We start from the raw sequence: 23,383 nt of genomic DNA on the forward strand, positions 1-23,383 counted from the left end.
AACTGGAGGCAGTGGCATGTGAGGAGGAATGCCTTCGACACTGTGTGCTCCAAAAGCTGGGCTTGCAAGTTGTGCTGTGCATTCCAGCAGCTGGGCTAGGGCTGCGTGCATGGTCCCCGCCAGCACAAATGAAACCAAGGCATCCATATGCTGTGCATTAGGAGTGTTTGATCTCCTGCACTCTGGCTCGCTGTCAGACGCTCCCTCTTCCTCTCTGCAGCAGTACAGAGTGCGGTGTTGAAACCTGCAAGTCTGCGTGTGTTTGTGGGCTCTGTGATGGGAACTGCAAAGCTTAACACGAAACAGTTGAGAAAATGTTGCTGGCCACCGCCACAAAACCTGTCCTCATCTGTTCCCTAATCATGGTGGAAAAGAAAATTCATTGAGTTTTACTTTCCTGCTTAAAGATGAAAAACAAGAACTGACAAAGTAGATGGAATTTAGTCCAATTCACGTGACACCTGGATTAGCAAAGCAAAATGCAATCTCCTCCGAGTGCAGGAACTGTGGTCATGAAGAGCCAAGGCCACATGGACAAGGGACAGCTTCAGTAACCCGAGGCTTGAAGCCTGCCCCTGTGTAGCTTACTGTCACTGTTCACCATACATTTTCAAGTCAGTTATTGCAGTGACTCAGTTATGTTTCACTAAGAAGCTGTGATCCACATTAAAGGTGTTGGTGAGATAGGAGAGGAAGGCTCCACTTCATGGATGATTTTCTGTCCCTGCAGCATTGTTTCATGCAGATTGGGAAACTGAGCAACACTGTAGCTTGGAAACTATATGATGGGGAAGCACTAACAACAACCATGTAACAATAGAAATGAATTTTATTTCGTAAAAAGTTATAAAATGAATATTGTACAAAAATAAAGTCTGTAGAGAACTTTGGTTGATTAACACAAATGACTGAGACATATAATTGCAGGTGAAGTAAAAAAATCCAGAGAAGCGCACTCCTGTCTTCAGTAAGGTCTAAAAACTAAAAAAAAAAAAAAAACCAACCAAAAACCTAAAAAAAAAAAAAAAATCACAAACTTTACCCTTTTGTATTTTGAACACAGAGATTTGCTTTGGTTGCAGCCTCTTCAAGCTGCACAGAAAATGCTTTGAGGCAAGTTTTCACCAGCTGGGGCAAGAGAAAGCGCAGCTGTGAGCGCTGTCGCCGATCAGCGCGGCTGCGCCCGTGCCCGGCGGGCGTCAGGGCCACGAGGTGCCAGCGTGGGGGTGTCACCACCCTGAGCAGCACGGAGGGCACGGCGGGCCCGTGGCAGTGTGACAGCACACCCTGCGGCTGGTTCTCCAGGCCTATCCCCCCTCCGCCCAGGAAAGCGGCGGAAGTCGGGGATGAATTACGTGCCATACACCTGGTACCCCTCTCTATGCCTGTTCTGGACTTTTTTGACCTCTAGACCCTTCTTCAGTGGTGCCCCAAGGGGCCCAGGGCAAAATGAGTATGGAGAGCCATTACATGCATGAGATAAAAGGTTGGACCATGGTTTTCAATAAGGATTTTTTTTTCATGTTGCTTTTGTGGGAGTTGATGCTTCACTGGCTGTCAGGTATGTCTAGTGACCTGCACTCCTGCTCTTTTGGGAAAAATGTCTCCAGAATGAGAGCTTGTATTAGCAGTCACGTACGAACACCTTTGCTGTACAACCTCCCTCCTCCTAAGGAAACTTGGGCTGTTCTGCTGCATGGGTATGATCCTGTAATGTTTCAGCAAATTACACAAAACACTCTGGTTATTTAACACAACTGTTTACTTGCAGGCTATATTAAATCCAGGGCTAACTAGTAAGAGGGATTTAACCTCTTCTATACGGAAGTATGGAAGGAAAAGCTTAAATAAATATAACTAGAAATTATAAGGCTAAATGTGATTATTTTCCATTTGTCAATAGTTATATGAGGTCAGTTGGCATAAAGTGTGAGAAAAAAAATGTGGCTACATTTAAAATATGACTAAAATTAGTTTTTCTAACAAATTGCTAATGTTGAGCCAAGTCCTGCGACCCTCACTCATCCAGAGCCATTGCTGCTCCTGCACATGCATGACTGCATTAATTTTCCAAAGGCTTAGTGATAGGAATAAGGGCTGCAGGCTTCAGCACTACCTTTTGTGAACATAATCAAGATTTTGTTTAAAAGAAAAAAAGGTAAAGTAAGTGATTTTTTGCATTCAAGTTAACACCTTAAATCAAAAGCATGGACCGTTGTTCCCAACGTCTTTGTCTCTCTATATCCCCAAGTGCCATCTACTTTGGCACCTTTGAAAGACACTTTAATAAATAAGGAGACTCATTACTGAACTGTAATAAATAAAAATAACTTAATCTCAATAAATATCTTCTGTATACTTATGCTCTGAAGGGATGCATTGCATCAAGTAGTCTCTCTCAATCACAATGACCAAACAGAAATGTAGTTATGCAAGTGACGTTAGTCCTTTGTAAACCTAAAGAAATGCATTTTGTGTAGGCTGGGCTTGTTATTTCTCTTACTATATACTAGGAAGAAGTGCTTAAAAACTCAACTTGTTTTCACAGGTAGCAGAAGAACAAAATCCTGCACTCATTTTGAAGAAACACAATATGGAAATAACCAAACTTAGCCAGTAAGCGGAACTGTTTTGCTTCATAAAGAACTTGAAGAACTGGTCATTTTGATACTTGCCCAATATCATCTTACTTACAAGGGTAATCTTATAGCTTAGGAGTTGTCCTAAGCACTCAGGAACTGCCCTCCAGTGAGCAGTAACACAATGTGTCTTTCAGTAGAGCTGAGGGCACAGGGGATTAGTAAGGGACTCCTAAGCTACTTCTTAGCTAAGCTTCTTGGTATAACTGGTATATCATGGCAAAACTACAACACAGCGTGGTATGGCAGGGTTGTGTTTTTAAGCACGTTCCTCGTGGATTGAGTCTCACTGATGGTGGACTGAGTCAAACAGGAAAGGTAGCGTGCACATCATCCATCCATCGTCATCTCCACCTGAGCTTTTGTCTAAATCCCCATTAGGACGCCAGAAGTCTCCATCCTTCTACTCTGCCGCATGCCTCCTTATCCCCAGGCTCTCATGGCTCCTTTAGTCTGTGTTCTTGGTCCGTTTTCCTCCACTTGGAGCAGACACTTCCCTGGGAACCTTGGTCCCTCTCTTTGCAGCATAGCAGGAATGGAGAACTGGTGCTGCCTCGACATGCAGCTGTCAGACGCATCCACACCTTTTCGCGGAATGTTTTTTCAGTATGTGGTAAACCAGGTTATCATCCAAAAAGGACAGGTCATCATCAAAGGCTGTGGGTCTGCAACAGGCTTGCCTCACTTTGTCAGTGACCAGTTTTTTCTTTCTGGTTAAGTTTTTTAAAATTTTGTCATAGGTGGTCTCAGCTGCATCACAAGATCCACTGCAATACCGGAAAATTAGCTCTTCTTTGGTTTCATATCCCAAATCCAGGTCGGTCACATTTAAATGTATTTCTGTTAAGACACATCCTCGATTTTTGCCCTTTTGATTCCTCCTTCCTTTTTTGTTGGAATTCTCTATGTTTGTGGCTGCATTTTGACGGTTTCTCTCCCGCCTAGAAAAAATCGGAGTCTGTTTATCTGGTGACCTCCTCAGTCTTTTAATAGTGGCTTGAATAAAGTCCACTACCTCATTAAACTGATCTGGATAATCCTCTGGCATATTAGCTGTTCGGGAAAGAGACAAAAGGCTTTGTCACACATCAGTTATCATGAAGTTTGTCCATTCACAACTCAAAAATATTATGAACATGCAAGCACTTCTACCCATCACTTCAGAACACATGCCCAGGACGCTCAGAAATCAAGGAGAATTTGGAATGGTTTAGGTCATCACAGAAACTCATTTGGGGAAAGATAAATGAGAAGTATTTGTATTTCTGTGTGTGTCTGCTGATGCTTGGTAGCGTTTCAGCACATCTTTTAATACTGAATAAGCCCTGTGGAAATAGAGGGAAAGAAAAACACATCATGGCATGAAAATTAGTTAAGAGGTAGATGAAGCCACTGTAAAGAGGTTATACAGACTCTTCCCAGCAAAGTAGCAACAGGAAGAAATTTCTTTAAAGCAATTTTTTGATCATAGTTGTTAATTATTTTCTTTTCACACCAGCAGCAGTTAGTATTGCTAAAGCCACCTGTCAATGAGGTTTTTGGGCATGACAGAAGGAGGATTTCCTGGGGTACCAGACTGCGATATTATTCCTGGATGAATGCCTGGGTTTTTACTGCTTCTAGGGAATAATTATTTTCATAGCTTTTGAAAAATTTCTCATGTAAGTGTTTTGTATCATAAGATGTTGATCACACTGAGTAGAAATAGGTCAGAATAGACATACTATGGTAATTTTTTAGGGAAATACTATGAATGCATTTTTGTTTTATGAAAATTTAATTTTCATTCTATTTAATTTATCATTTGGTATATAATTGATGAATTATTCAAGTAAATTGCACAATGAAGTCAATGAAATGTTTTGATACTAGCAGAATGAACCTCTTCAAGAAGGGTGAAATTAAATGTGTTCTGAAATGGTTCTAAATTTTCCCATTACATAATGATTTGGGAAAAAAAATGCATTTTGAGATCCTTAATCTTCCCATGGACTAAAACCCTCAAAATTAGCTGCTTTAGTGAATGCAGAGAACTAACGAAGGGTCAGGCTGTCTGGACCCTGTGTGTGGATGCCCTTACATTGCATTATTAATGACTGTGTCTTAAACTATATTGCAATATTGAGATTTTTTTCATATTAATTGCCTCAAAAATTAAGACTTCTTCCTTTCCAGTAAGTCCTAAGAGAATGCTGCTTTCTGCATTTAACTCCTAAAACCCAACACATAACAGGCCGTGTCACACCGGTCCTGCATATACGGGAATATCCTTCTCCAATTCTCCTACAAATACTGCAGGAACACCAAACATTGGGAGAGGCATTATCCAGTGCAGTGCACTTGGTCAGGAGCTGGTACCTACACAAAGGCTCCTACTCAGTGAGGTGCTAAGACTGGAATTGCTCCTTAGGCAAAAGCTCAGCACCACATTTCCCTAATGAGCGCGGTCAGACAGGAATCCCAGTGGGTGACCAGGCAGCACAGACACCCAGATCAAACAGGGTAGCATGGACTCTGTTAACAGGAGGCAAAGGCATGAGGCTGCCCCCACTACCCAGCAAAAGTGCATCCTCATATCCTCAGTAGAAGCACCAAATACAGAGGAGATGGGGGGCAGCAGAATCCTAACTCTGCCGGTGCAAAAACCTGCTGAAACAGAGACCATCTGCACATAATCAGGAATAGGGACTGCTGCCTGAAGTAGCCACATCTTAGAGGCCTCTATCCATCAATAGTGAGGGATGAGACATATATGTTTCTGATGGATGGATCCAGCAAAATAGTTTAGACTGGTGAAAGAGTAATGGAGGCTGGAAACCTTGTACCTCCACATAATGAGGGTGATACAAGGCCAAAAGGGTGCTATAAATTGTAGAGTTTGGAACTGAAAAAAGTGACTTACACTTTGTTTTAACCATGCTAAAAACAACAATCCCAGAGAGCAGTGTTCACGTTCAAAGGCATGAAGGAGGGATGGCTGCTATCTATTGCTATCTGTACAGCTAGGTGGAACCTGAACAAGGCAGGACCCAGCCCCATATCCCTGCAACACCAGTGGTAAATACACTTTTCTTGCACTCCTCTAGCTCTGTAGCAGGTACCAAAATACACACTGTGAGCCATACCTACTGGAGAGGGGATGTTTGGATGGAAGTGTCCACTAGATGCACCGACCAGCTCCTTTGCAGAACAGGCTGGTCTGCCTGCTTTGTACAAGTATTGCCCAACCCAGCAAGAACCAGAATCCAGGCTATAGGTGGGCTGTGTTCCTTTAAAGCAACAAGGGCTAGACATCTTTCTAGACTCAGTTAAAAAAGATGACCCGCATGGAGCTCACACAACCCCTATTGCTGAAGTACAAATTTGTCCCTGACACAGATACAGATGGAAAGTAGCTGGCAGAAGGCACTTGTTGCTCAGGACTCAGTAGTTTATAGATTTCCTGCACAGAAACTAGTTTTCTTAGTCTATAACCAAATTAGAGAAGGATGTAGCCCTGAGGATTTGACTCTAGAAGTGCCCTTCTCCACTCTGAACTTCAAATGCCCTCCTCTCATACCACTGTGACTACCCCAGCCCACACCTCTTTCATGTATTCCCAGCACACACCAACAGTATGATGCAACGAGACCTTGGCTATGGAGAGTGAAATGCAATGGTAAGGAAACATACGAGGGCTTAACAAAATCAATGCTCAACCATCAGGAATGGCACAAGAGACAGCCAACCTTTAAGTAGAGATTATTGTTTGCAAACTTCAGCCTTATACTTATCTCAAGCCTGGCACACCGCCCGTGCGGTGAGATTTCCCTCTCCTAAGAAGGGAAGAACAAAACTCTGGATTAACTGAAGATTAATCTTCACATCACTTTTAAATGGCTTGCAACTAAGGGGCAAAAATATCACATACCCCTGTGAGAGTGCACTCCTATAGACAGGAGTGTACTTTGGCTAAATACCAATCAGACAGCTGCAGGGCTCGAGCAGTGTTCTGCCAGCTATATCCTGGAGGGTAGTAGATAGGAGGAGGGCAGACCCATGTGGTGGACTTTGTTCCTGCTAAAAGTGCACATTGAGATCCATCCTGGTTCATGTGTGATTCCTACCCCGGCTGCACCAAGGGAGGTAATGCCACTGAGGGATTTCTGCACTGTGGGTGGCCTGTGATATTTCAGTTTGAGGAAACTAAATGCCACTAAAGAGCCCCATGCAATGCTGGTGATGCAGACATGCACTGTCAACCCTGCAGAAGGTGCAAGCAGTAGAGGAAAAAGTAGATCAAATAATCAAACCAACAGCGTTCAACTAGGGAAGTCCTACCTATACACACAGACAAGCTGCACCCAGAAAATGGGGTCATTGGCAGCATGACTGGTCCTGCTAATGTCATTAAGGCTCTAACATGAACTGTGCAAGAAGTGTTCCAAGTGTCTAATGGAGCTGAGGATCCCTGCTCTGCTCATGCCCTCCTGCAACACCAGGATATATTTTGGAGACTCACTGGGAGGAATGCCAGTACTATTAGTAAGATGAATTTCAATTTCCTGCCTCCAGTGTGGACCTTCTCTTCAGCCCAGGGAACTGGAAACTATCCCATGTAGGTATCCAAATTTACCAGTAAGACTCCTGCAGTGACCCCTAATACTTGGAGATTACTTCACTGGAGGAGACAAGAGGCTTGTGGATGATAATAGGAAACTGGTGGAAATGTAGACACAGAGCTCCCCTTGAGAAAATGTGCAGATCTTCTTGATCCTGGTCACTGTCTGCCCACCTAAACTACATGTACTGGAACAGACCATGTGGGTACATCAAACCAACACAGCGGCAGCTGCATTACTGGGCTACTCAGTGAGCCCTGGCAAGTTTCTGTAAGCAGCACTCTCCTCTGGCTGTGGAGCCCCAAACTGGTTGTGAGCAATGTTCTTTTGGCAGCTTCCAAGGCACAGCCAAGGTACCCCAGGCTTGCTTCCATAATTTAACAGTCTTAGCAACAGCTCCAATCCCTGCAATCAGCTAATTTTCTACTGCTTAATAAATCAGTCATCAGTGTGACTACAATAAATCACTAGGAATGGGTCACAGGGGTCTGGAAGAAAGATTGACAACCAGGAGTGAAGGGAGACTTGTCTGAGATCCTGTGCTGAGGTGCCAGCATAACTCCATAGGGATATTCAGCTTTCCAACAAGCATGGGTGTGAAGACCTAGAGTGTGAAGACCTAGAGCCTGAAACAAAACACTGTGAAAAACTGCTGAAATAGGACACAGAGCAATGGAAACAATGCTGCAGTGGAAACACCAGCATTGACACCAGGCATGATGGGTTGAAACCACAGGTAAATGCTGAGGAAGATACCACCAGACATCATCCATGAATAAGCAATAACCTCTATGACTAAACTCCTTAAAAGGCTAATAGACAGAAGGGAAGGTGGAGAACACTGACTGCAGGATGTCCCCATCCTGATGGGCACTTGGTAGGTGTGCTCCAGGGATGCTGACACCTCTCTGCACCACAGACGTCACACGCTGGGCACTTGTTTGGTCTCTGCACTGTTTTAAATTCTGCTGGGGGCAGTGGGGCTGCTGAGTGGAGCTGTGGCCAGGGAACATCAGCACTCTCATAGGGGCTGCCTTAGCCTGTAGACATGGTTTGTAAGCTGAATAAAGCTGTTTGATAAAGGGTACTTTTTTACCCTTCTGTCTGCAACATTGTTTAGAGTCTCACAGCGTCTTTGCTTCTCTCACACTGCATGGACTGTGCTGACTTGATTGTGCAGCAAGACAGAGCTTGCTGAGGGGATTTCACACCCCTGCAAGGAGCAGATACACATTTTGCATGTGTGTGTATGTGTGCTCTATTTACACATATGCACATACAAATATAACTAATTATACACACACACATACACACATTTTTTTCAAAACAAACTACTTTACTGACAACACTTGCCTTCTGCTGGAAAAGCTGAGAGAACAAACACATGACAGATGCCTGTCATGTTGTGCAATGTGCCAACAGAAAATGCTGGGATAATGGCATTAAAGCAGCAAATATCTCTGAGGAGCAGTCCCCGGTATCAAGCTCCAGGGTGTGAAGGAAGTAGAATTTAAAAACTGAAAGCAATCCAGGAGAGGACAGGGCAGGATGGAACAGGAGAGAATAGGAGAGAATAGGATAGGATAGGATAGGATAGGACAGGATAGGAATAGGAATAGGAATAGGAATAGGAATAGGAATAGGATAGGATAGGATAGGATAGGATAGGATAGGATAGGATAGGATAGGATAGGATAGGATAGGATAGGATAGGATAGGATAGGATAGGATAGGATAGGATAGGATAGGATAGGATAGGATAGTCAGAGCAGCACATGCTCAATACAGGTTTGCAAAGGTCTTGCATATGTGATACACCTCAGAACATGTGTTTTCCAAAGGAAAGGAACCTATGTCCTTCAAAAGTAAAATCCTCAGGGAACACGGGGTATCTGTATGTCTTGCTCAGAATGTGGGAGAAAGGCTCACTGACCCCACTGTCTGGGTGTGATGGGCTGGGCCCCACCACTTGAACTGTGGTGCCACAGACTGGTGTGAAGTCATGAGGTTTTGTTTGGGTTTTATGTCACAATTCTCAAAGCTGTTTCCTGACTGTCCAGCTCCCTGAGGAAGTCCCTTGGAGGCAGTCTGTGTGTGGGCAGCTGCAGGCGTTTATGCACCACCTCTGTCTAGTGTCCCTGCAGCAGGAGCCTGGGGAGGCAGCAGGGCTTGTGGGAACTGCATCCACCACGTGTGTCCTGCTGTGCTCAGCTCACTCTCCTGCAGCTCCTTTCCCTCTTTCACTACCGTGCCACCCAGGCAGGAACAGGCAGAGCCTTTTCCTGTGGTTGCAACAAGAGTACAAGTTTGTTTTCCAGGGTCAGAGAACCAAGACTGTTGGGTATTGGTGACAGTCCATGTGCCACCGTGCCTCTGAGCACCTTCTCAGTATCCCTTGTCCAGCTGAACAAGGGCTCTTGATCTCTGAAGATTTTTTCACATAACCAGAAAAATGAATAAAAAAGCAAAGAAAGAAAGAAAGAATGAAATGTCACAAGACATACAAATAGGAATCTAGCAGAGTGATCAGGCTTGGGGCACAGCTGGTGAACACCTTCAACAGAAGGAGTGAGACTCACTTAAAATACTAATTTAAAAACCAAACCAACCAACCGACCAACTAAAAAAAACCCAAAAAAACACCAAAAAACCCACCAAAAAAACCCAAACAAGAATATTTGCATCATCTGCTTGCTGTTTGCAAGCTGTTTGCTTGTTTTGTAAACACTTAGAGCACAGTTGGATCATAGCTTTGATCCAGACTCCTAGGTTTGGAACATCCTTTTGTAATGCAAACTGAAATTCTTGCCTCACTGATGTTCTCTGGAACCTTAAGTTTTGACCTGGCTGTCCCCAAGCGCAGTCTCTGTCCCCTGGGCACAAGAAGAGCTGGCAGCATGCATGAGTGATGGATCCTGCAGCCAAACACTCATGGCACTCCCCATTAGCCCCTGGAGAAATCCAGTCCTGAGTTGTGCTTTGGGAGTGCAGGGAAATGTGCCTTCCTATGGGCATCTTCCCCACTGCAACCCCCCAGAACCTGTCTTGGCATTTTTGTTTAATTAGAGACACCATGTGACACCAGGAGTGGGATCTGATCCCTGTGCTTCTTAGAAGAATAAATTATAAATTGTAAAGTATAAATAGGAAAAGTATTATAGAGAAGTATAAATTATAAAGTGTTCTGACAGACTTCTATATGAAACCAATGAGACTTCTAAATGAACATGTCCCATTACTGAAATGCATCCCATTATTGAAAAAACAACCTCCATTAAGTAAAAATGGACAATTTATTTCTGTCTGTTCAAACATGACAACAATTACATTTTTAAACCTATTAATTTGATTTTGCCAGCAACAGATTAATTTTAAAGCCAAATAGTCCCCCATGTGCAATGGCAGCAACCTAGCATGATAAAGCAAGAAATCCTCAGCTTGTACCTCATCACAAATTGATGGTTTGGATCTTCAATTTTTGAGATAAATATCCAGTTTCTTCTTTTGATGCCTGGGTATGGATTTAAAAGACTAACTACAGTCTGTTCTAACATGCTGTCTCTTATGGCATACAAGAAAACCTTAAACCCTGTATATTGCAGAAGAATGATTTATATAGGTGGGTTTTCCTTTTTTTTCAACCTCATAAAACAGCCACATTATTTGGCACTTTACAAACCCTGAGCTGAAGTGATGTAACAGAAGTCACGAAAGGTATATTAAACATTATAAAATCAGGTTTTGCTTTTAGATTGTTTTTTACGCCTGCATTTTTGACATTGTGCAGCTATCACATCAAAACGTTAGACCAAACACTTAATTATTTCGCTTGAGCACAATCTTTCAATTAGAGAAGTTCAAACAACTTCAGGATCAGACCCTGAAGGATGATTTCAAAGTTCTAGGGATTTAGTCCAGCTCATTGTAACGGTAAGGAATTTTCAGAAAATTTAGATCCAGATCTGCATTAGGATTAAATGGTCCCTTTTCAAAAACAGTTCTGGTTCTTTAATCTGGGACCTTCATAATCAAACCAAATCAACCAAATAAAAATGATTACTTAATAATCATTATTTAATATTATTTTTAATATTTATCTTGCTTTGCAGTACTGTTTTCAGGTGCTTATTATAGTGGACGTGGCCTGTCTGAACACAGAATGCCTCTGTCTCACACCAAAGGGATGTATTTTAGGAGAGATTTGGAGCAATTTGTTTGTGGAAGTGCAACCTTATCCAGGTTAAAAATACTAATGTATGACCATTCTGCTTTACAAAGTGAGAAAGTAGCAACTGTAGTGGGGATAAAACATTTGTTTTATTGAAAATGAAATATTTGGTATAAAAAGTCAATATTATATGAACACATCTAAGTGCAGGTGGGTGTTAAAAATAGTATGCTGAAAAGTTTTTGGTATTTAAACAATTAAAACACCACCTCTCTGAGGCATGACTTTGCCTTCATGCCTTGCCTGAAAATCCATGGGACCAAGAGTGAAATGGAAACCCTCTGGTTGCATCCATTAGGAAATAGAGCATCAAACAAACTAGGGTCAGCTCATCCTTAAATGTTTAATACAGTTCTGTATTACCTCACTTCCAGCCCATGCTGTGGCTCCCCTCAGACTCAGAGAGCTCTTAGAAATGGAGACTCTCCCTGGTGTCACTTGTCTCTCATCAGGGCAAGTGCTAAATAACCTGGTGGGTAATGCCAGGGCCACTCACACCAGTCAGGTAACACTGGTAAAAGGCCCAGGATTGACCTTCCTGGTGCTCTTGCTCCTGATGGAGCAGTAAAGTTACGTGTTTGCAGCTCACTAGCTAACCCTGCAGCTTCCCACGTGTTGATCATAATGACAAATCCACAGAGTCTTTTTTATTTTCACTCTGCCACACTCGGCAGTGCCTCCCTTTCTGTACTTTGCCTGCCTTCTTGCAGTGAGAAATGCTGGTTCTCAACAGAGGAAGAAAGCAGGGAGACCACAGGACCACCACAGCTGTTGCCAGTGTGGGAAGTCCCCGAGTGCAGGGGGAAACAGCAAGGTCAGATGGACTGTGTGAAGCAGAGGGAGTCATGAGCTGACCTGCTCACGGGAGTTTTTGTTCTTCACCTAGTCCAGGCAGGTTGCTCACAGGACCCTGCCCAATGTGGGCTGCTCTCCTCTGCCCACTCCCACCTCTGGCCTCTCTGGAGTGGGCAGAGGAACACCTCACCCAGCAGTCAAGGAGCAGAGGAGCAACAGGAAGATGAAGTCTTGCCTCTGGCACAGAGCTTTGAATCACCAGCTCTGGGCACCACAGAGCAGTTGGCTTTTCAGCAGTTGCACCTGAGATTTTGTGGCATCTCCTGCACATGCTGCCAGGAGCCCATCCACACTAGGACCTTATCCTAAAGGGTGGTGGGTACCTAAGCACCCTCAGAGCATCCCTGCACCAGAAGAAGTTACAGCATAAAGAGTATAAAAGGGGAAGATAGAAAAAGTGCCAGTATTCTGCCTGAAGCCACCAACCAAGTAGGAGCCAAACCTGGGCAAGACACATACCTGCTGACTCCTCCCTAAAATCTGGTACCCTTCCACACCCATACCATAAAATATCCAGTAAATATCCCAGTAAAACCTAGGTTTACTCCTAACATTTGGTTAAGCTAGAACCTCAAATCCTGTGAGAGCCTTGGATGAGAATATATGAGCAAGACCCGAAACCTGTGACATTTATTAGTAAGAGCACATGCAACCAGCTAATAGGCAAGCACAAGGTCTTAATGGAGGAAATACTGATGGTATTTTCTTCACCATCCCTGATGCAGAAGTGATCCAGCCCAGCTCTCTTATGCCATCAGTAAAAGCTCATGATGGTAACCCAGCCCCTCTTTAATAACAGTTCACTGAAGGGAAAGAGCATGCTTAAATCAATAACATCAGCTATTACTAGAATGCCTGTGCTCTTATGCTGAATCTCCCATTGGGTTTTAGAAGCGTCCCCAAGGAACAAAGACATTCAGCAAACCAGGAAGAACAGACTCTAAAGGGACCCTAGCTCAGTCTCTTCCCTGTGGCCGTAGACTGGCAGAGCAGTCTGGGCAAAATCTTGGCTGATGTTTCTCTTGTGGCAATCTCTGCTGCTATCAGATTTGATCTGATCTATAAATAACATATGATCTTTCATTGTTGCCTTTCAATTGCCTGCATTTCAATGTGTTTACAAAAGGAACAATATGGAAGGTTTTAAAATGGCTAGTTGAAATTTGTTATTGCTGGCAAGTGTGGACTGGCACTTTGCCAGATAGAGCTGGTGTGTGCTCAGAAGAGCAAGGTCCTTCCTAACTGCTACATTGGGTGCTACCTCCCTTCAGAAGTTTCCTAAGTAATGGCTGAATTTGCCAAAGAAATCACATACGCTCTGGATGGAAGCAGAGATAGTCCAGATGTTTGTACACGGTTTTTTATTTAATGGGGATATGACCAGCTTGCCTCTAAAAGCGTGGCCACCAGAGAAGTTTTGGCATGTTCCTGTAACACTGCCAGCCAAACACAGGAAAATAAATACATGGATTTCAGTGGTTGCTTATTTTGAAGACTATTCCTGTCCAATAATCTTTAAAGTATTTGCACAAGTCCCAAAGACTTCAAAGAAATGTACGTGCAGGTTTCAGTTTAAGTGATGTATGATACATAGAGCCTAAACTTCTGCTAGGTCATATGAGTGGCTTTATTCCTTAAGAAAAATGCTGCTACATGAAATACCTCACAAAATTAGTTTTAAGTCCTTAATCTTAAAACATATTCTAGCATACATTTTTTTTTGTCTTAATATTTTATTTGCAGCTGTGGTTTTGATCCTATTTTCTTTCTTCTCTTTGCAATTACGATTGAAATTACAAGAACAATTGAAATCTTTCCCGTGGTTCTCTTTACCAAAGGATATTTCTTGATCAGGAACTGAGCTGTTTTGTAAAAAATGACCACTCTGCAGTGCTAACCACTCTACCAGCACTAATGTGTCAGTGGCCTATTTAGATGTCTGATGATCCTGGACGTGGTTATGCTGCAGTATTTTGTATTGCTTGTTTATTTCTACTTATTCACTTACTACCTCAGAAATATGAGAATCCACAACAAATGTAGTCATGTAGGGTTTGGCCTATGCACTATAAGTTTTATCTTGAGATCTCTAGATAGTGGTGGGGGCGGGAGGGATGACAGCTGGGTATTTGCACTAGATGTTCACCTCTGAACATCTGCAATTGTGGCAGGGGAGGACTTGATGACCCACACAGCTTCTCAAAGCCTTTGTAACTTTAATTATTTTAAAACCACTTTTTGCAGTACTAGCCAGGAACAGTATAATTTACAAAGACATTACAACCTATCAGTCAGAGGATCTTCTACTAGTGGACAAACAATGCCTTCTCTACTGAATTCAGTGACAGTCTAATGAATATTTAACACAACCAAATTCTTCAACTTTTCAAGGAATATTTTGAAGCTCTTCATTTGAAAAACCTGACACAGGTATTTCTAAAATATAGCGAAGAGTCTTATGAAGGATGACAAAGAAAAGTATGTCCAGCTATGTTATCTGTCCATAAACACCTGCAAAATATCTAACAGCATCCACAGTTTCACTGGCAACCTTTTGAGGTCCCTAAATAGAAAAGCAACAAAGAACTAACACTTTCAGCAAAGGATAACTCAAAATGAGAAATAGAACTTTATTATCCTGCAATTCAGAACTTTTTTTTTCCTTAAGTCACAGAGTGCTCTTTACTGGAGTATATTCATGAGACTGAAGAGGAATCTGCTTTTACGGCTACATGCCTATGGATTTAACCACATCTGCCTGGTTTCTTTATTTTTCTAGAATTTTGCCCATGAATGGACCAATCTGAATGCTAGAGATTTCTGAATGCCTAGACATCCTGTGCAAACAAACTTTAGGACATAAACGTGCTGGCTTGGGCACCCAGGCGCACTCGGCCGGACACTGGCAGGATGTGCCAGATGGATGGGCTGGGAACACACAGATCAGATGGCACAGGCTGGCACCTGCTCGGTGTGGCTGATACCTCCCTGATGCACTGGGTTTACTGTGCAGGGCAGGTTACCTCTGCAGTTCTGTGTGTCTTAGTCTACAGCACATACGCCACACCGTAGGTGTGCTGAGCAGGAAAGCCTGGGCAGAAACATGAGAGTTGTAGTTTGTGACATTGAATGGGCCTAATAAATATTGTAGGGAAGGAAATGCATTCACTTGGAAGCATAATTTAATACTGGTTTTGCCTTAAAGAGCTCTACAATACCACTAGTTTTTCTAGATACTTTCCATATTAGTTGATAAAGTTGCAGCTAAAAGCAGTAACTCAACACTAAATACACATTAGCAGGATTAAGAAGAATTTTTAACAGAGTATAACACACATACACCATGGTGTGTCACAGCATATACCAAAGGAGCTCCCACAGTGAATGACCATTCAGTAGCTGTAGAGTAACTCAGACATCAGGATGCAAAAATCTATCTTTTCCTCTTACTTGGAGGGAAAATCCCATGCGGAGATGTTTCATTTAATTCTACCTGCTTACCACTGGTTCTTAGTAAAGGTTCTTATTTGATCCAGAGAATACATATCATATCATGGATTTTAGGACTCTCCAGTCCTCATGTACATGTTGATTATCCAACAGCAAGCAGTTACAAGATGTATTCACTGGCGACTCTGTATAATGCAAACAAGTGCTTGGCTCCCTCTGCACTGTCATGCTTCTGAGGCTGCTGACTTAGTATTTAGTTTATAATAGTGTGGTTTATATTTGTTCTACTTGCATTTGGTATTTAAGCTAATAGTGTTCTTCCTCCAGAGGATTGTAGCATAAGGGAGACAATGAAACAGTTACAAACTCTACATCTATTCTGATTTTTGTGGGTGTGAAATAAGCTATCCCATTAATATTGATGCCCAAACACCTACAAATACTGGATTCATCTCCAATGCACTGCATTTGTGGAGGATACTCCAGCCTCCAGTCCAATTAAAAATGTAGAAGATTGCAATTGCTAGCACCCTCTGCCATCTCTGATTACTGCCCTGAACAGCAAAGGTCAGCACATTACACCTGATCAGCCCAGGAGGTTAGAACCCTGCCTGGAGCCTGAAATGAAGGGAGGCTTCAAGCCAACCTGAAAGGGATGGGGTAACATCAGGTGACCTCTGAGTGCTTTGCAGAGAAAGCAATCCCATCAAACAAGAACATAAAAAGGTGTCAAGGGCCTGGGAAACAGATGTGTTCTGCAGCAAGCTGTTTGGCCTGCCCTTAGGGGTGGACTTGATCTCACAATCCTACTAAGCCCTGATGCAAGCAGTGTGTGGGAGACACAACTTCTCTGCAGTAAGAGTAGTGGACCTTGGAGCTAAATGGCTACACTCAGCCTCAAAGGGACTGCTTTAGGGGACAGCAGTGCACCTCTCTGAATGCACACAGCACCCAGGCCTGCTCAGGGCCCACACACTGCCCTGTGCACATGAGGCAACACAGGCGCTGATGGTGCTCCCACTGCTTTGTGAGCTGTCTCCTGCAAAAGCCCTCAGCAAAGCAGCTGACCAACAGCACCCACAGAGATGTGAATACATGGCAGGTTCACCATCAGATGTCCAGGGAGCTGCAAGCACACCTCTGTGCTTGTGGCACATTGTGCTCTGATGGCAAGAGAAACCTTCAAGTGGAAAGGGAAATGCACATGGTGTAGATACTGATTCCTCTTGTGTACTTAGCCTTGTGTCTTTCCTGTGCTGAAGGGTGCATGCCACCACATTGTAAGCGGACAGAACAAATATGTCAAAGACACTGATGGGGATGACTTGAGCAAAGTGCTGCTGCAGCCGGAAGGCAGTGATGTGCCTGGGTAGGATCAGCCTCACAGCCTGTTTGCAGACTGTTTTCCAGACACCGCACACTTTAAAATCAACTACAAACAGCATAAAAGTGCACCAGAGTATTCCACTGCTCTCTTACAGTCACCTTTCTGCAGGTCTCCTCTGACTCATCTGACTTGGCAGCATAGAAACGAATTTCTAACTTTCAGATTCGATTGTTGTGTTAACTACTGCCTTACAAAGATCACATGAATGCCCTGGGTTTTCCTCAGTTTCTGATGTGAAGAACAGTACTGCTTTCTTTGCTCTTGCAGCCAGGCCCATTTGTTAGTGATACACAGAGTTAAAAAATCGAGACCAAACTATCAGCCCTTTCTCAAATGACTATCCTGGGCAATAACCCTTCACACAGCTCTGCATGGCTAAGCTCATGTCTCTACCCTGGAAACAGAGATAATATTGATACTACCATAGCTCAGGTAAAACACAGGTTGTCTTTCTTCCTGCTTCTTGTTTATCCAGTCCACAGGAAAGGAAAAAGATGATGCCACAGGAAGGCAATGATGAAAAGTTTTGGATATTAGGAACTGAGAGAACCAATACTACTGCCTATCCCCTTGAGCTGCTGTAGAGGAATCAGCTTACCAGGGAACATATTCCCAGAAGCTGGTTTCAAGATAAAAGCAGGCATTGTACAAATACTATCACTCTGGAAAGATGGAGCATTAATGCTCTCCCACCCTGAAGTTTATGCGAGAGCTACAAACTGACTAATGATGCTTTCCCCCTAATGCTCTTCTTGCCACCAGCACCTCAGCAAGCCTGTACAGAGGGGAACAGCACAGTGGCCTGAAAAGCTGATCACAGCCTTTTGCAGGACAGCACTTATCCAACACTTGGCTTGTCATGGAGAAGAAGATCACCATGTGTGATAGCCCCATGATCCTGGCAGGCTGTAGCCCTGTCAGGGAACACTTTTGGCCAACCTCCCTGTGTGGTGGGGCTGAAAGGATGTCAGGGTTGCCAGTCTGTGAGCAGCAGGAGCCCAGGCTGGGACACGCGGAGGCGGGAGCCTAGTCAGGATTCCAGCAGGGGGGAAACACCAGCAAGAGAAGGGAAGAGAGGATAAACGGGGAAGGGCATAAATGTGTGTGTATGGAAGAGATGGGTGTTTGGGAGGGGTCAAAGTGAAGTCACAGCAAATGCTTGGTGCCTCCACACTGCGTTAGCCTGGCTGCTCCCAGAGAAACCAGAGCGTGGCTGCCTGTGACTGGAGCTGTGGCAGGCGCAGAGAAAGGACATGCCTCCAGAAAAGGAGATAGAAATGAATCCCAATTACTGGATACTGTCTGTATCCTGTAACGAGCTAAACAGAGAGGGGGATGAGCAAGGGCAAAAGAAGCAACCTTCAAACTGTGTCTGTGCCTTTGCTAAGCGAATGTCTCCACTATTCATGTGAGTATTCTACCACTTCTTACTGAGTCATATTACCTCTCTCTTTAAAAAGCCAACAGAGTTAACATAATGCTCACATACCACTGTGAAAATCTTGTACCTGCCATTGTAGGTACAGGACCTATTATTAGCAAGGCATTATTATCTGTCATTTGGATTGTAAACTGTCTTACTGTGAGCCAGCTCATGTGGATTGCTCTGCACCAAGCTCCTAACCTTACCACAGATACTCTTCTGTAAATTTCCATGTGGACACGCTAATTTCAAGATCAGAATCCAAGGAGGATTTAATGAAGCTCAGCAGTACTCCAGGATGTGTACAGCGCCTCCCATCACGGAGGCAAACCTCCATCAGGACTTGCGCCCACTACAGGCAGAGAATAATTGCATTGGCAGGTCTGAGCAGGGAGAGGAGGCTGAGGCGGTGGAGAAGGAGTTTCAGTGCCTGTGCTGCCAGGGGTGCGAACCAGATTCTCCTCTCGGCTCCTCTGCATACAACAAACTTGTACCACCCACCTCCCCATGCTTTTCAACCAGAGGGATCCTAAGACTGCCAGGAAGGCAGGGCTGGAGTGGGCAGGGGGCATTGCAACCGCAACTGTCAACCCCCAGCTTTGGAGAATGACTAAGTTTGGAGCTGCTCAAGCAAGACCAAAGCCAATGACACCACATGTGGAGAAATAGGGGCACAAAATGGGAGGATCTTTTCCTCATCCTGATGCCTGAGCAAAGAGAAGCAGATTTAGCAAGACAGACAGCAGTTGCTACAAAGGGGAATGTTTCTTACAGTCACTGTGCACAGCATAGGGAGGCAGCAGGCTGATGGGGGAGAGATCATCTTCAGGTCCCTCTACCACTGAAGGGGACCCCTTGGGAGGCGTCTTACCGGTGGGCAGGGGCAAGGTGGAGACCGTGTTGAGCAGCACCACGCAGACAGCCACAACATCCCATAACTTCATCTTAGATCTCCTTCCAACACGGGCCCCTGGCAGAAAGGAGAGGCAGGGTTAGCTCCCAGCTGCTATGTTCCCCCAGTCCTGCCCCAGCCCTGAGACAAAGATAAGCAGTCTTGCACCCCAGATCACACTGCTTCACCCAGGCCAGGCCTGAGGACATTGGATGGAACAACAGCTGCTCCTCGTGCAGCCAGAGGAGTGAGGTGGGCTCTCCCCAGAAAGTGAGTGCTGTGGGAGAGGGAGGCACAGGATGGCCTCCAGTCCCTTTATGCCTGAGAAAGCTGCACTGGGGAAGGCAGACATGCAGGCCCCAGAAGTCTGTTTCCAGGCACAGGGAGTGTGACCATGCCCCTGTGCTCACTGGCAGGCAGGTCACCTTGTGCTTGTTGAACACCTGGGCAGCACCCAGGCACTTGTTCTCAGGCTGGACTGGGGAGGACTGGCTGATCTGGGCTGCTGGTCTGCACAGACTTGATGTGCTACAAGCAAACCTTCCTTTCACTTTCCCTCTCTTCCCCTTTCCTCACCTCCTTCCCTTTTTCCTCTCTCTTATTCCCTTTCTTCTTCCCCTCACCCTTTCCCTTCCCCTATGCTGTCCTCCCTTTGCTCTTAATTTTTTCTCTCTTCTTTTTCCTTTAATCTTCACTTGTCACTTTTTTTCTTATACTCCTCCTTTTCCCCATTCTTTCCTCTTTCGCTATTGTCTTCCTCTTTTTCTTCCTATTTCCCTTCCCCCTTACTTCAAGATTTCCTTTTTCCTTCCTTTTTTTCCCTTCCCTCTTTGTTTCCATCTCCCTTTAATATTCCTCTTCCCTTCCCTTCTCATTTCCCACTCCTTGTATTCTTCTCCTACCCTAGTCTTTCCTTCATTCTTTCTTTTTTTTCACCGATTGCCTTCCCTTCCCTTCTCCCTTTTTCTTTTCTTCTCTCCTCATTCCCCGGCCGCCCTGCCCGAAGTCTGCCACGGCACGTACCCGCTGCCCTCCGCACGCCGCCCGGGGGTAGCAGCTGCCCCCAGCCCGGTTCGGCTCGGCCCGGGCGGCGGCACAGGGCAGTGTCCGGCCCGGGAGGAGCAGCCCCGCCGCGGGGGGACCGCGGGGGTCCCGGTCCAGCAGCGAGGCTTAGGGCGCGGCTGCGGCTCGGTGCGCGCTTTCTCCGCTGCCTTCGCACCTCGTGGCGTTCGGGGAGCTGCGGGGTGCCCCCGGAGACAGTGCCCGCCCTCCCCCCGCGCACCCATCCTCGCCCTCACCTCTGAGCTGGTCTCGTCGGACCCGAGATGGACATTAACGCCGTGGAGTCGACCGGCCGGCCGGACGATTCATGTGGGCAGGTCGGGGTCCGACTGCCGGCACCCTCTTTGCTCAAAGGCGGGGGGAAGGGGAACTCGTATGGAGGAGGGGGGTGTAAGGTCGCAGGTCTGGATGGAGGCAGCGGGGAGCCGGCAGCACAGTCCCCGGCGGCCTCCCCGCCGCCGCCGCAGGTGCTGTGCGCCGCGGGGCTCTCTGCCCGCGCCGGCCGCGGAGCCGCGCTCAGCAGCGGCGGGAGCGGCCCGAGCCGCGGGGAGCGCCGCCTGGCAGCGGGAGCTGGCGCTGGGTGCTGCGCTTGGGACCCTGCCTGGAAATCTGAGAAAGACACTCCATCAACAACTGCGGGGAGTCAGATGAAGACATCAGCGCTCCTGTAACGCCAGCTCGTCCAGCGCTGCCGGGAGCCGCGCACCGCTCGGACACGCACACCACGGCGGGAGAAAAAAAAGAAAAAAAAAAGGAAAAAAAAAAGAAAAAAAGAATACCAAGAAAAACCCCACCCCAGCGGAGGAAGGAAGAGGAAAACGATTAAAAAAATAAAAATCAAACCGCCCCCCCTCAGCCTGCTGTGAGAATCAGAGGCCGGCACTGGGATTTGTAGAGCCGGTAGCAGCAGCAGCAGCAGTGAGGCTTCCTCCTCCAGAGCGGGGTCCCGTCGCGGCGAAAGCTTAGATCCAAGCGGGAGCGCGGCGGGAAGCAGGGCCGGTGTCGGGAGCGCCCGCTCCGGCTGGGCCTGGGCGCGCCGGGCTCCCCGGGCGCCGGCGGGGCTGGGCGGGGGCGCGGGGCTGGGCGAGGCGCGGGGGGCGCCGCACCCGCGGACGGAGCGAGCGCGGAGCCGGACGTGCGGACGCGGGGGCTTTGCCAGGGCGACTCGGCGCCGCAGATGGATTTATAGGGCCCTTTGGCAGTGACGCGCCCTCCGCTGATTCGCTTTCAGACCCAAACACACGCTGGCCCCCCGCACCGGACCCCGCGGAGCCTCCAAATATCTCCCGGCTGAAGTCACCGGCCCGACATACCGTGGGCTGCGCGGCCGCCGGCGCAGCCCCGCGGCACCCGCTGGCCCCGCGGCGGCGGCGGGGCCGGGCCGGGGTAACCCAACACCGCGTCCCTCCCCAGCGCCGCTCGCCGCGCTCGCGCGGACGGACGGACTGACGGACCGACCGACCGACCGACGGCCGGCGGTGGCGGGGAGGCCGCCCCCTCCTCGCCCCTCGCCGGCCGCAGGTGCCGCCGCCGCCGCCGCCGCGAGTCCCCCGCGGAAGCCGCAGTGCGGGGTGCGGGATGCGGAACCTCCGCGCAGCCCGGCCCCTGCGCGGGGGGTGGTGGTTTGACTCGCCGAAGGCCGCGGCAAAGTCGCTGTAAACAGTGTCGACTTTCAGCCCTGCGCCGTGTATTTATGACTCACGCAGTTGTCCGGAGGTATGAGATCCTCATGTCTCCGGTGCTGCGGAATTAGCGCGGCGCAGCCCGGGCGGGCAGCGCAGGGGTTGTGCGGGCGGTCCGGAGACCGCTGCCGCCGCCTCGCGCGGCTTCTCTTTTAAAATAGTCTTTGCTTCTGGATATTTTATTTTTTTGGGGCGGGAAGGCACTTGGCTATGGGATGGAGAAGCGAAACCCCCATGAGACCGGGTCGGTGCCGGAGCCCCCGCGCCGGCACATCGCCGAGCGCCGGAGCTGCGGGACGGAGGGACCCGCGCTGGGCATGGCCGGGCCGCCCCCAAAGCTGACACCTGGCTGCGGGTTTGTTTCGTACGCCCTCCACCCCAGGTGTGCGTACGTGTGTGTGGCGGGTGTGCGCTCACACGTGTGCGCACCGGCTCGTCTCTCGCTCCCGGGGAAGGCAGCAGCGCCCAGGCTGTCCCTCGGGTGACCGCTGCCCGTGGCGGTCCCCGCGGGCACGGCTGCCTGATGCAGCGACGGCGGCCAGAGCTGCAGCCCCGGGCGAGGGGCGGTCTGGCAGGGCGGAGAGAGGCGGGAAAGGGGCGCCGAGCCCCGTCTGGACGCTGCCACCGTCAGCGGCACCGGGGGCTGCCTATTCCCGACTCTGCCCAATCGCCTGCGCCACCTCATCTGCCGTACGCGACTTTCCCTCTTCCCATTCCCCCGTGTAAGTCCCAGGCCCTGCAGGGAGGGGATACGCGAGGCAAGTGAGACCAGCTCCTGCTGCCTGCCCTAGGCTTTGTGCACAGCCCATCCTGCACCACTTGCGCCCTCCCTGCTCTCCTTGTCTAGGGAATAGGGTGAAGACCGTGAGTGTGCACTCCAGAGCCAAGTGTGGGCATGCCAACAACACTTGTTTGCTCTTCATCAGTCTGAAATGTACATAACCCTCCAAGCTCTTAGTTGTGAAGGAAATTTCAGGCCAGGGGCTGTAGCACATTAGAGGAGGTCACAATCAACTCACTAGATAGAGGGGACTAATGAAGGTTTTTGAGATGTTTGTTGGAAATCTGGAGTGGTCTGCTGAATGTTGTCTGGATGGGCTGCCGGGACAAATATTTCTGAAGAAGTCATCTTCTAAATTTCTATTGGATGACAAGATGGAGAGA

General features: G+C 47.1%; 1 protein-coding gene across 2 annotated transcripts; it reads right to left on the reverse strand.

Moving 5' to 3' along the window:
- Positions 1-858: 858 nt before the first annotated feature.
- Positions 859-20,913, reverse strand: GDNF (glial cell derived neurotrophic factor). Of its 2 annotated transcripts, none has more exons than XM_064403624.1 (3): positions 20,774-20,913; positions 19,455-19,553; positions 859-3,692 (listed from the first exon to the last, which is right to left on the reverse strand). In XM_064403624.1, the coding sequence occupies exons 2-3, from the start codon at positions 19,525-19,527 to the stop codon at positions 3,208-3,210; spliced, it is 558 nt and encodes a 185-aa protein (XP_064259694.1). In that variant the 5' UTR covers positions 19,528-19,553; positions 20,774-20,913; the 3' UTR covers positions 859-3,207. The 2 variants fall into 2 exon arrangements, with proteins under 2 accessions (XP_064259694.1, XP_064259693.1); XM_064403623.1 differs by having other exon boundaries at positions 19,356-19,553.
- Positions 20,914-23,383: the final 2,470 nt, after the last annotated feature.

This window comes from Passer domesticus, chromosome Z (assembly GCF_036417665.1).
Source record: "Passer domesticus isolate bPasDom1 chromosome Z, bPasDom1.hap1, whole genome shotgun sequence".
Classification (NCBI taxonomy): Eukaryota; Metazoa; Chordata; class Aves; order Passeriformes; family Passeridae; genus Passer; species Passer domesticus.

Excerpts from the sequence above, each read along its gene's own strand:
- GDNF (XM_064403623.1), bottom strand. The coding sequence starts at position 19,527 with ATGAAGTTATGGGATGTTGTGGCTGTCTGCGTGGTGCTGCTCAACACG. Across the intron at positions 3,693-19,355 it reads CTATGCTGTGCACAGTGACT|CTAATATGCCAGAGGATTAT; the intron begins GTAAGAAACATT and ends TTTCCCGAACAG.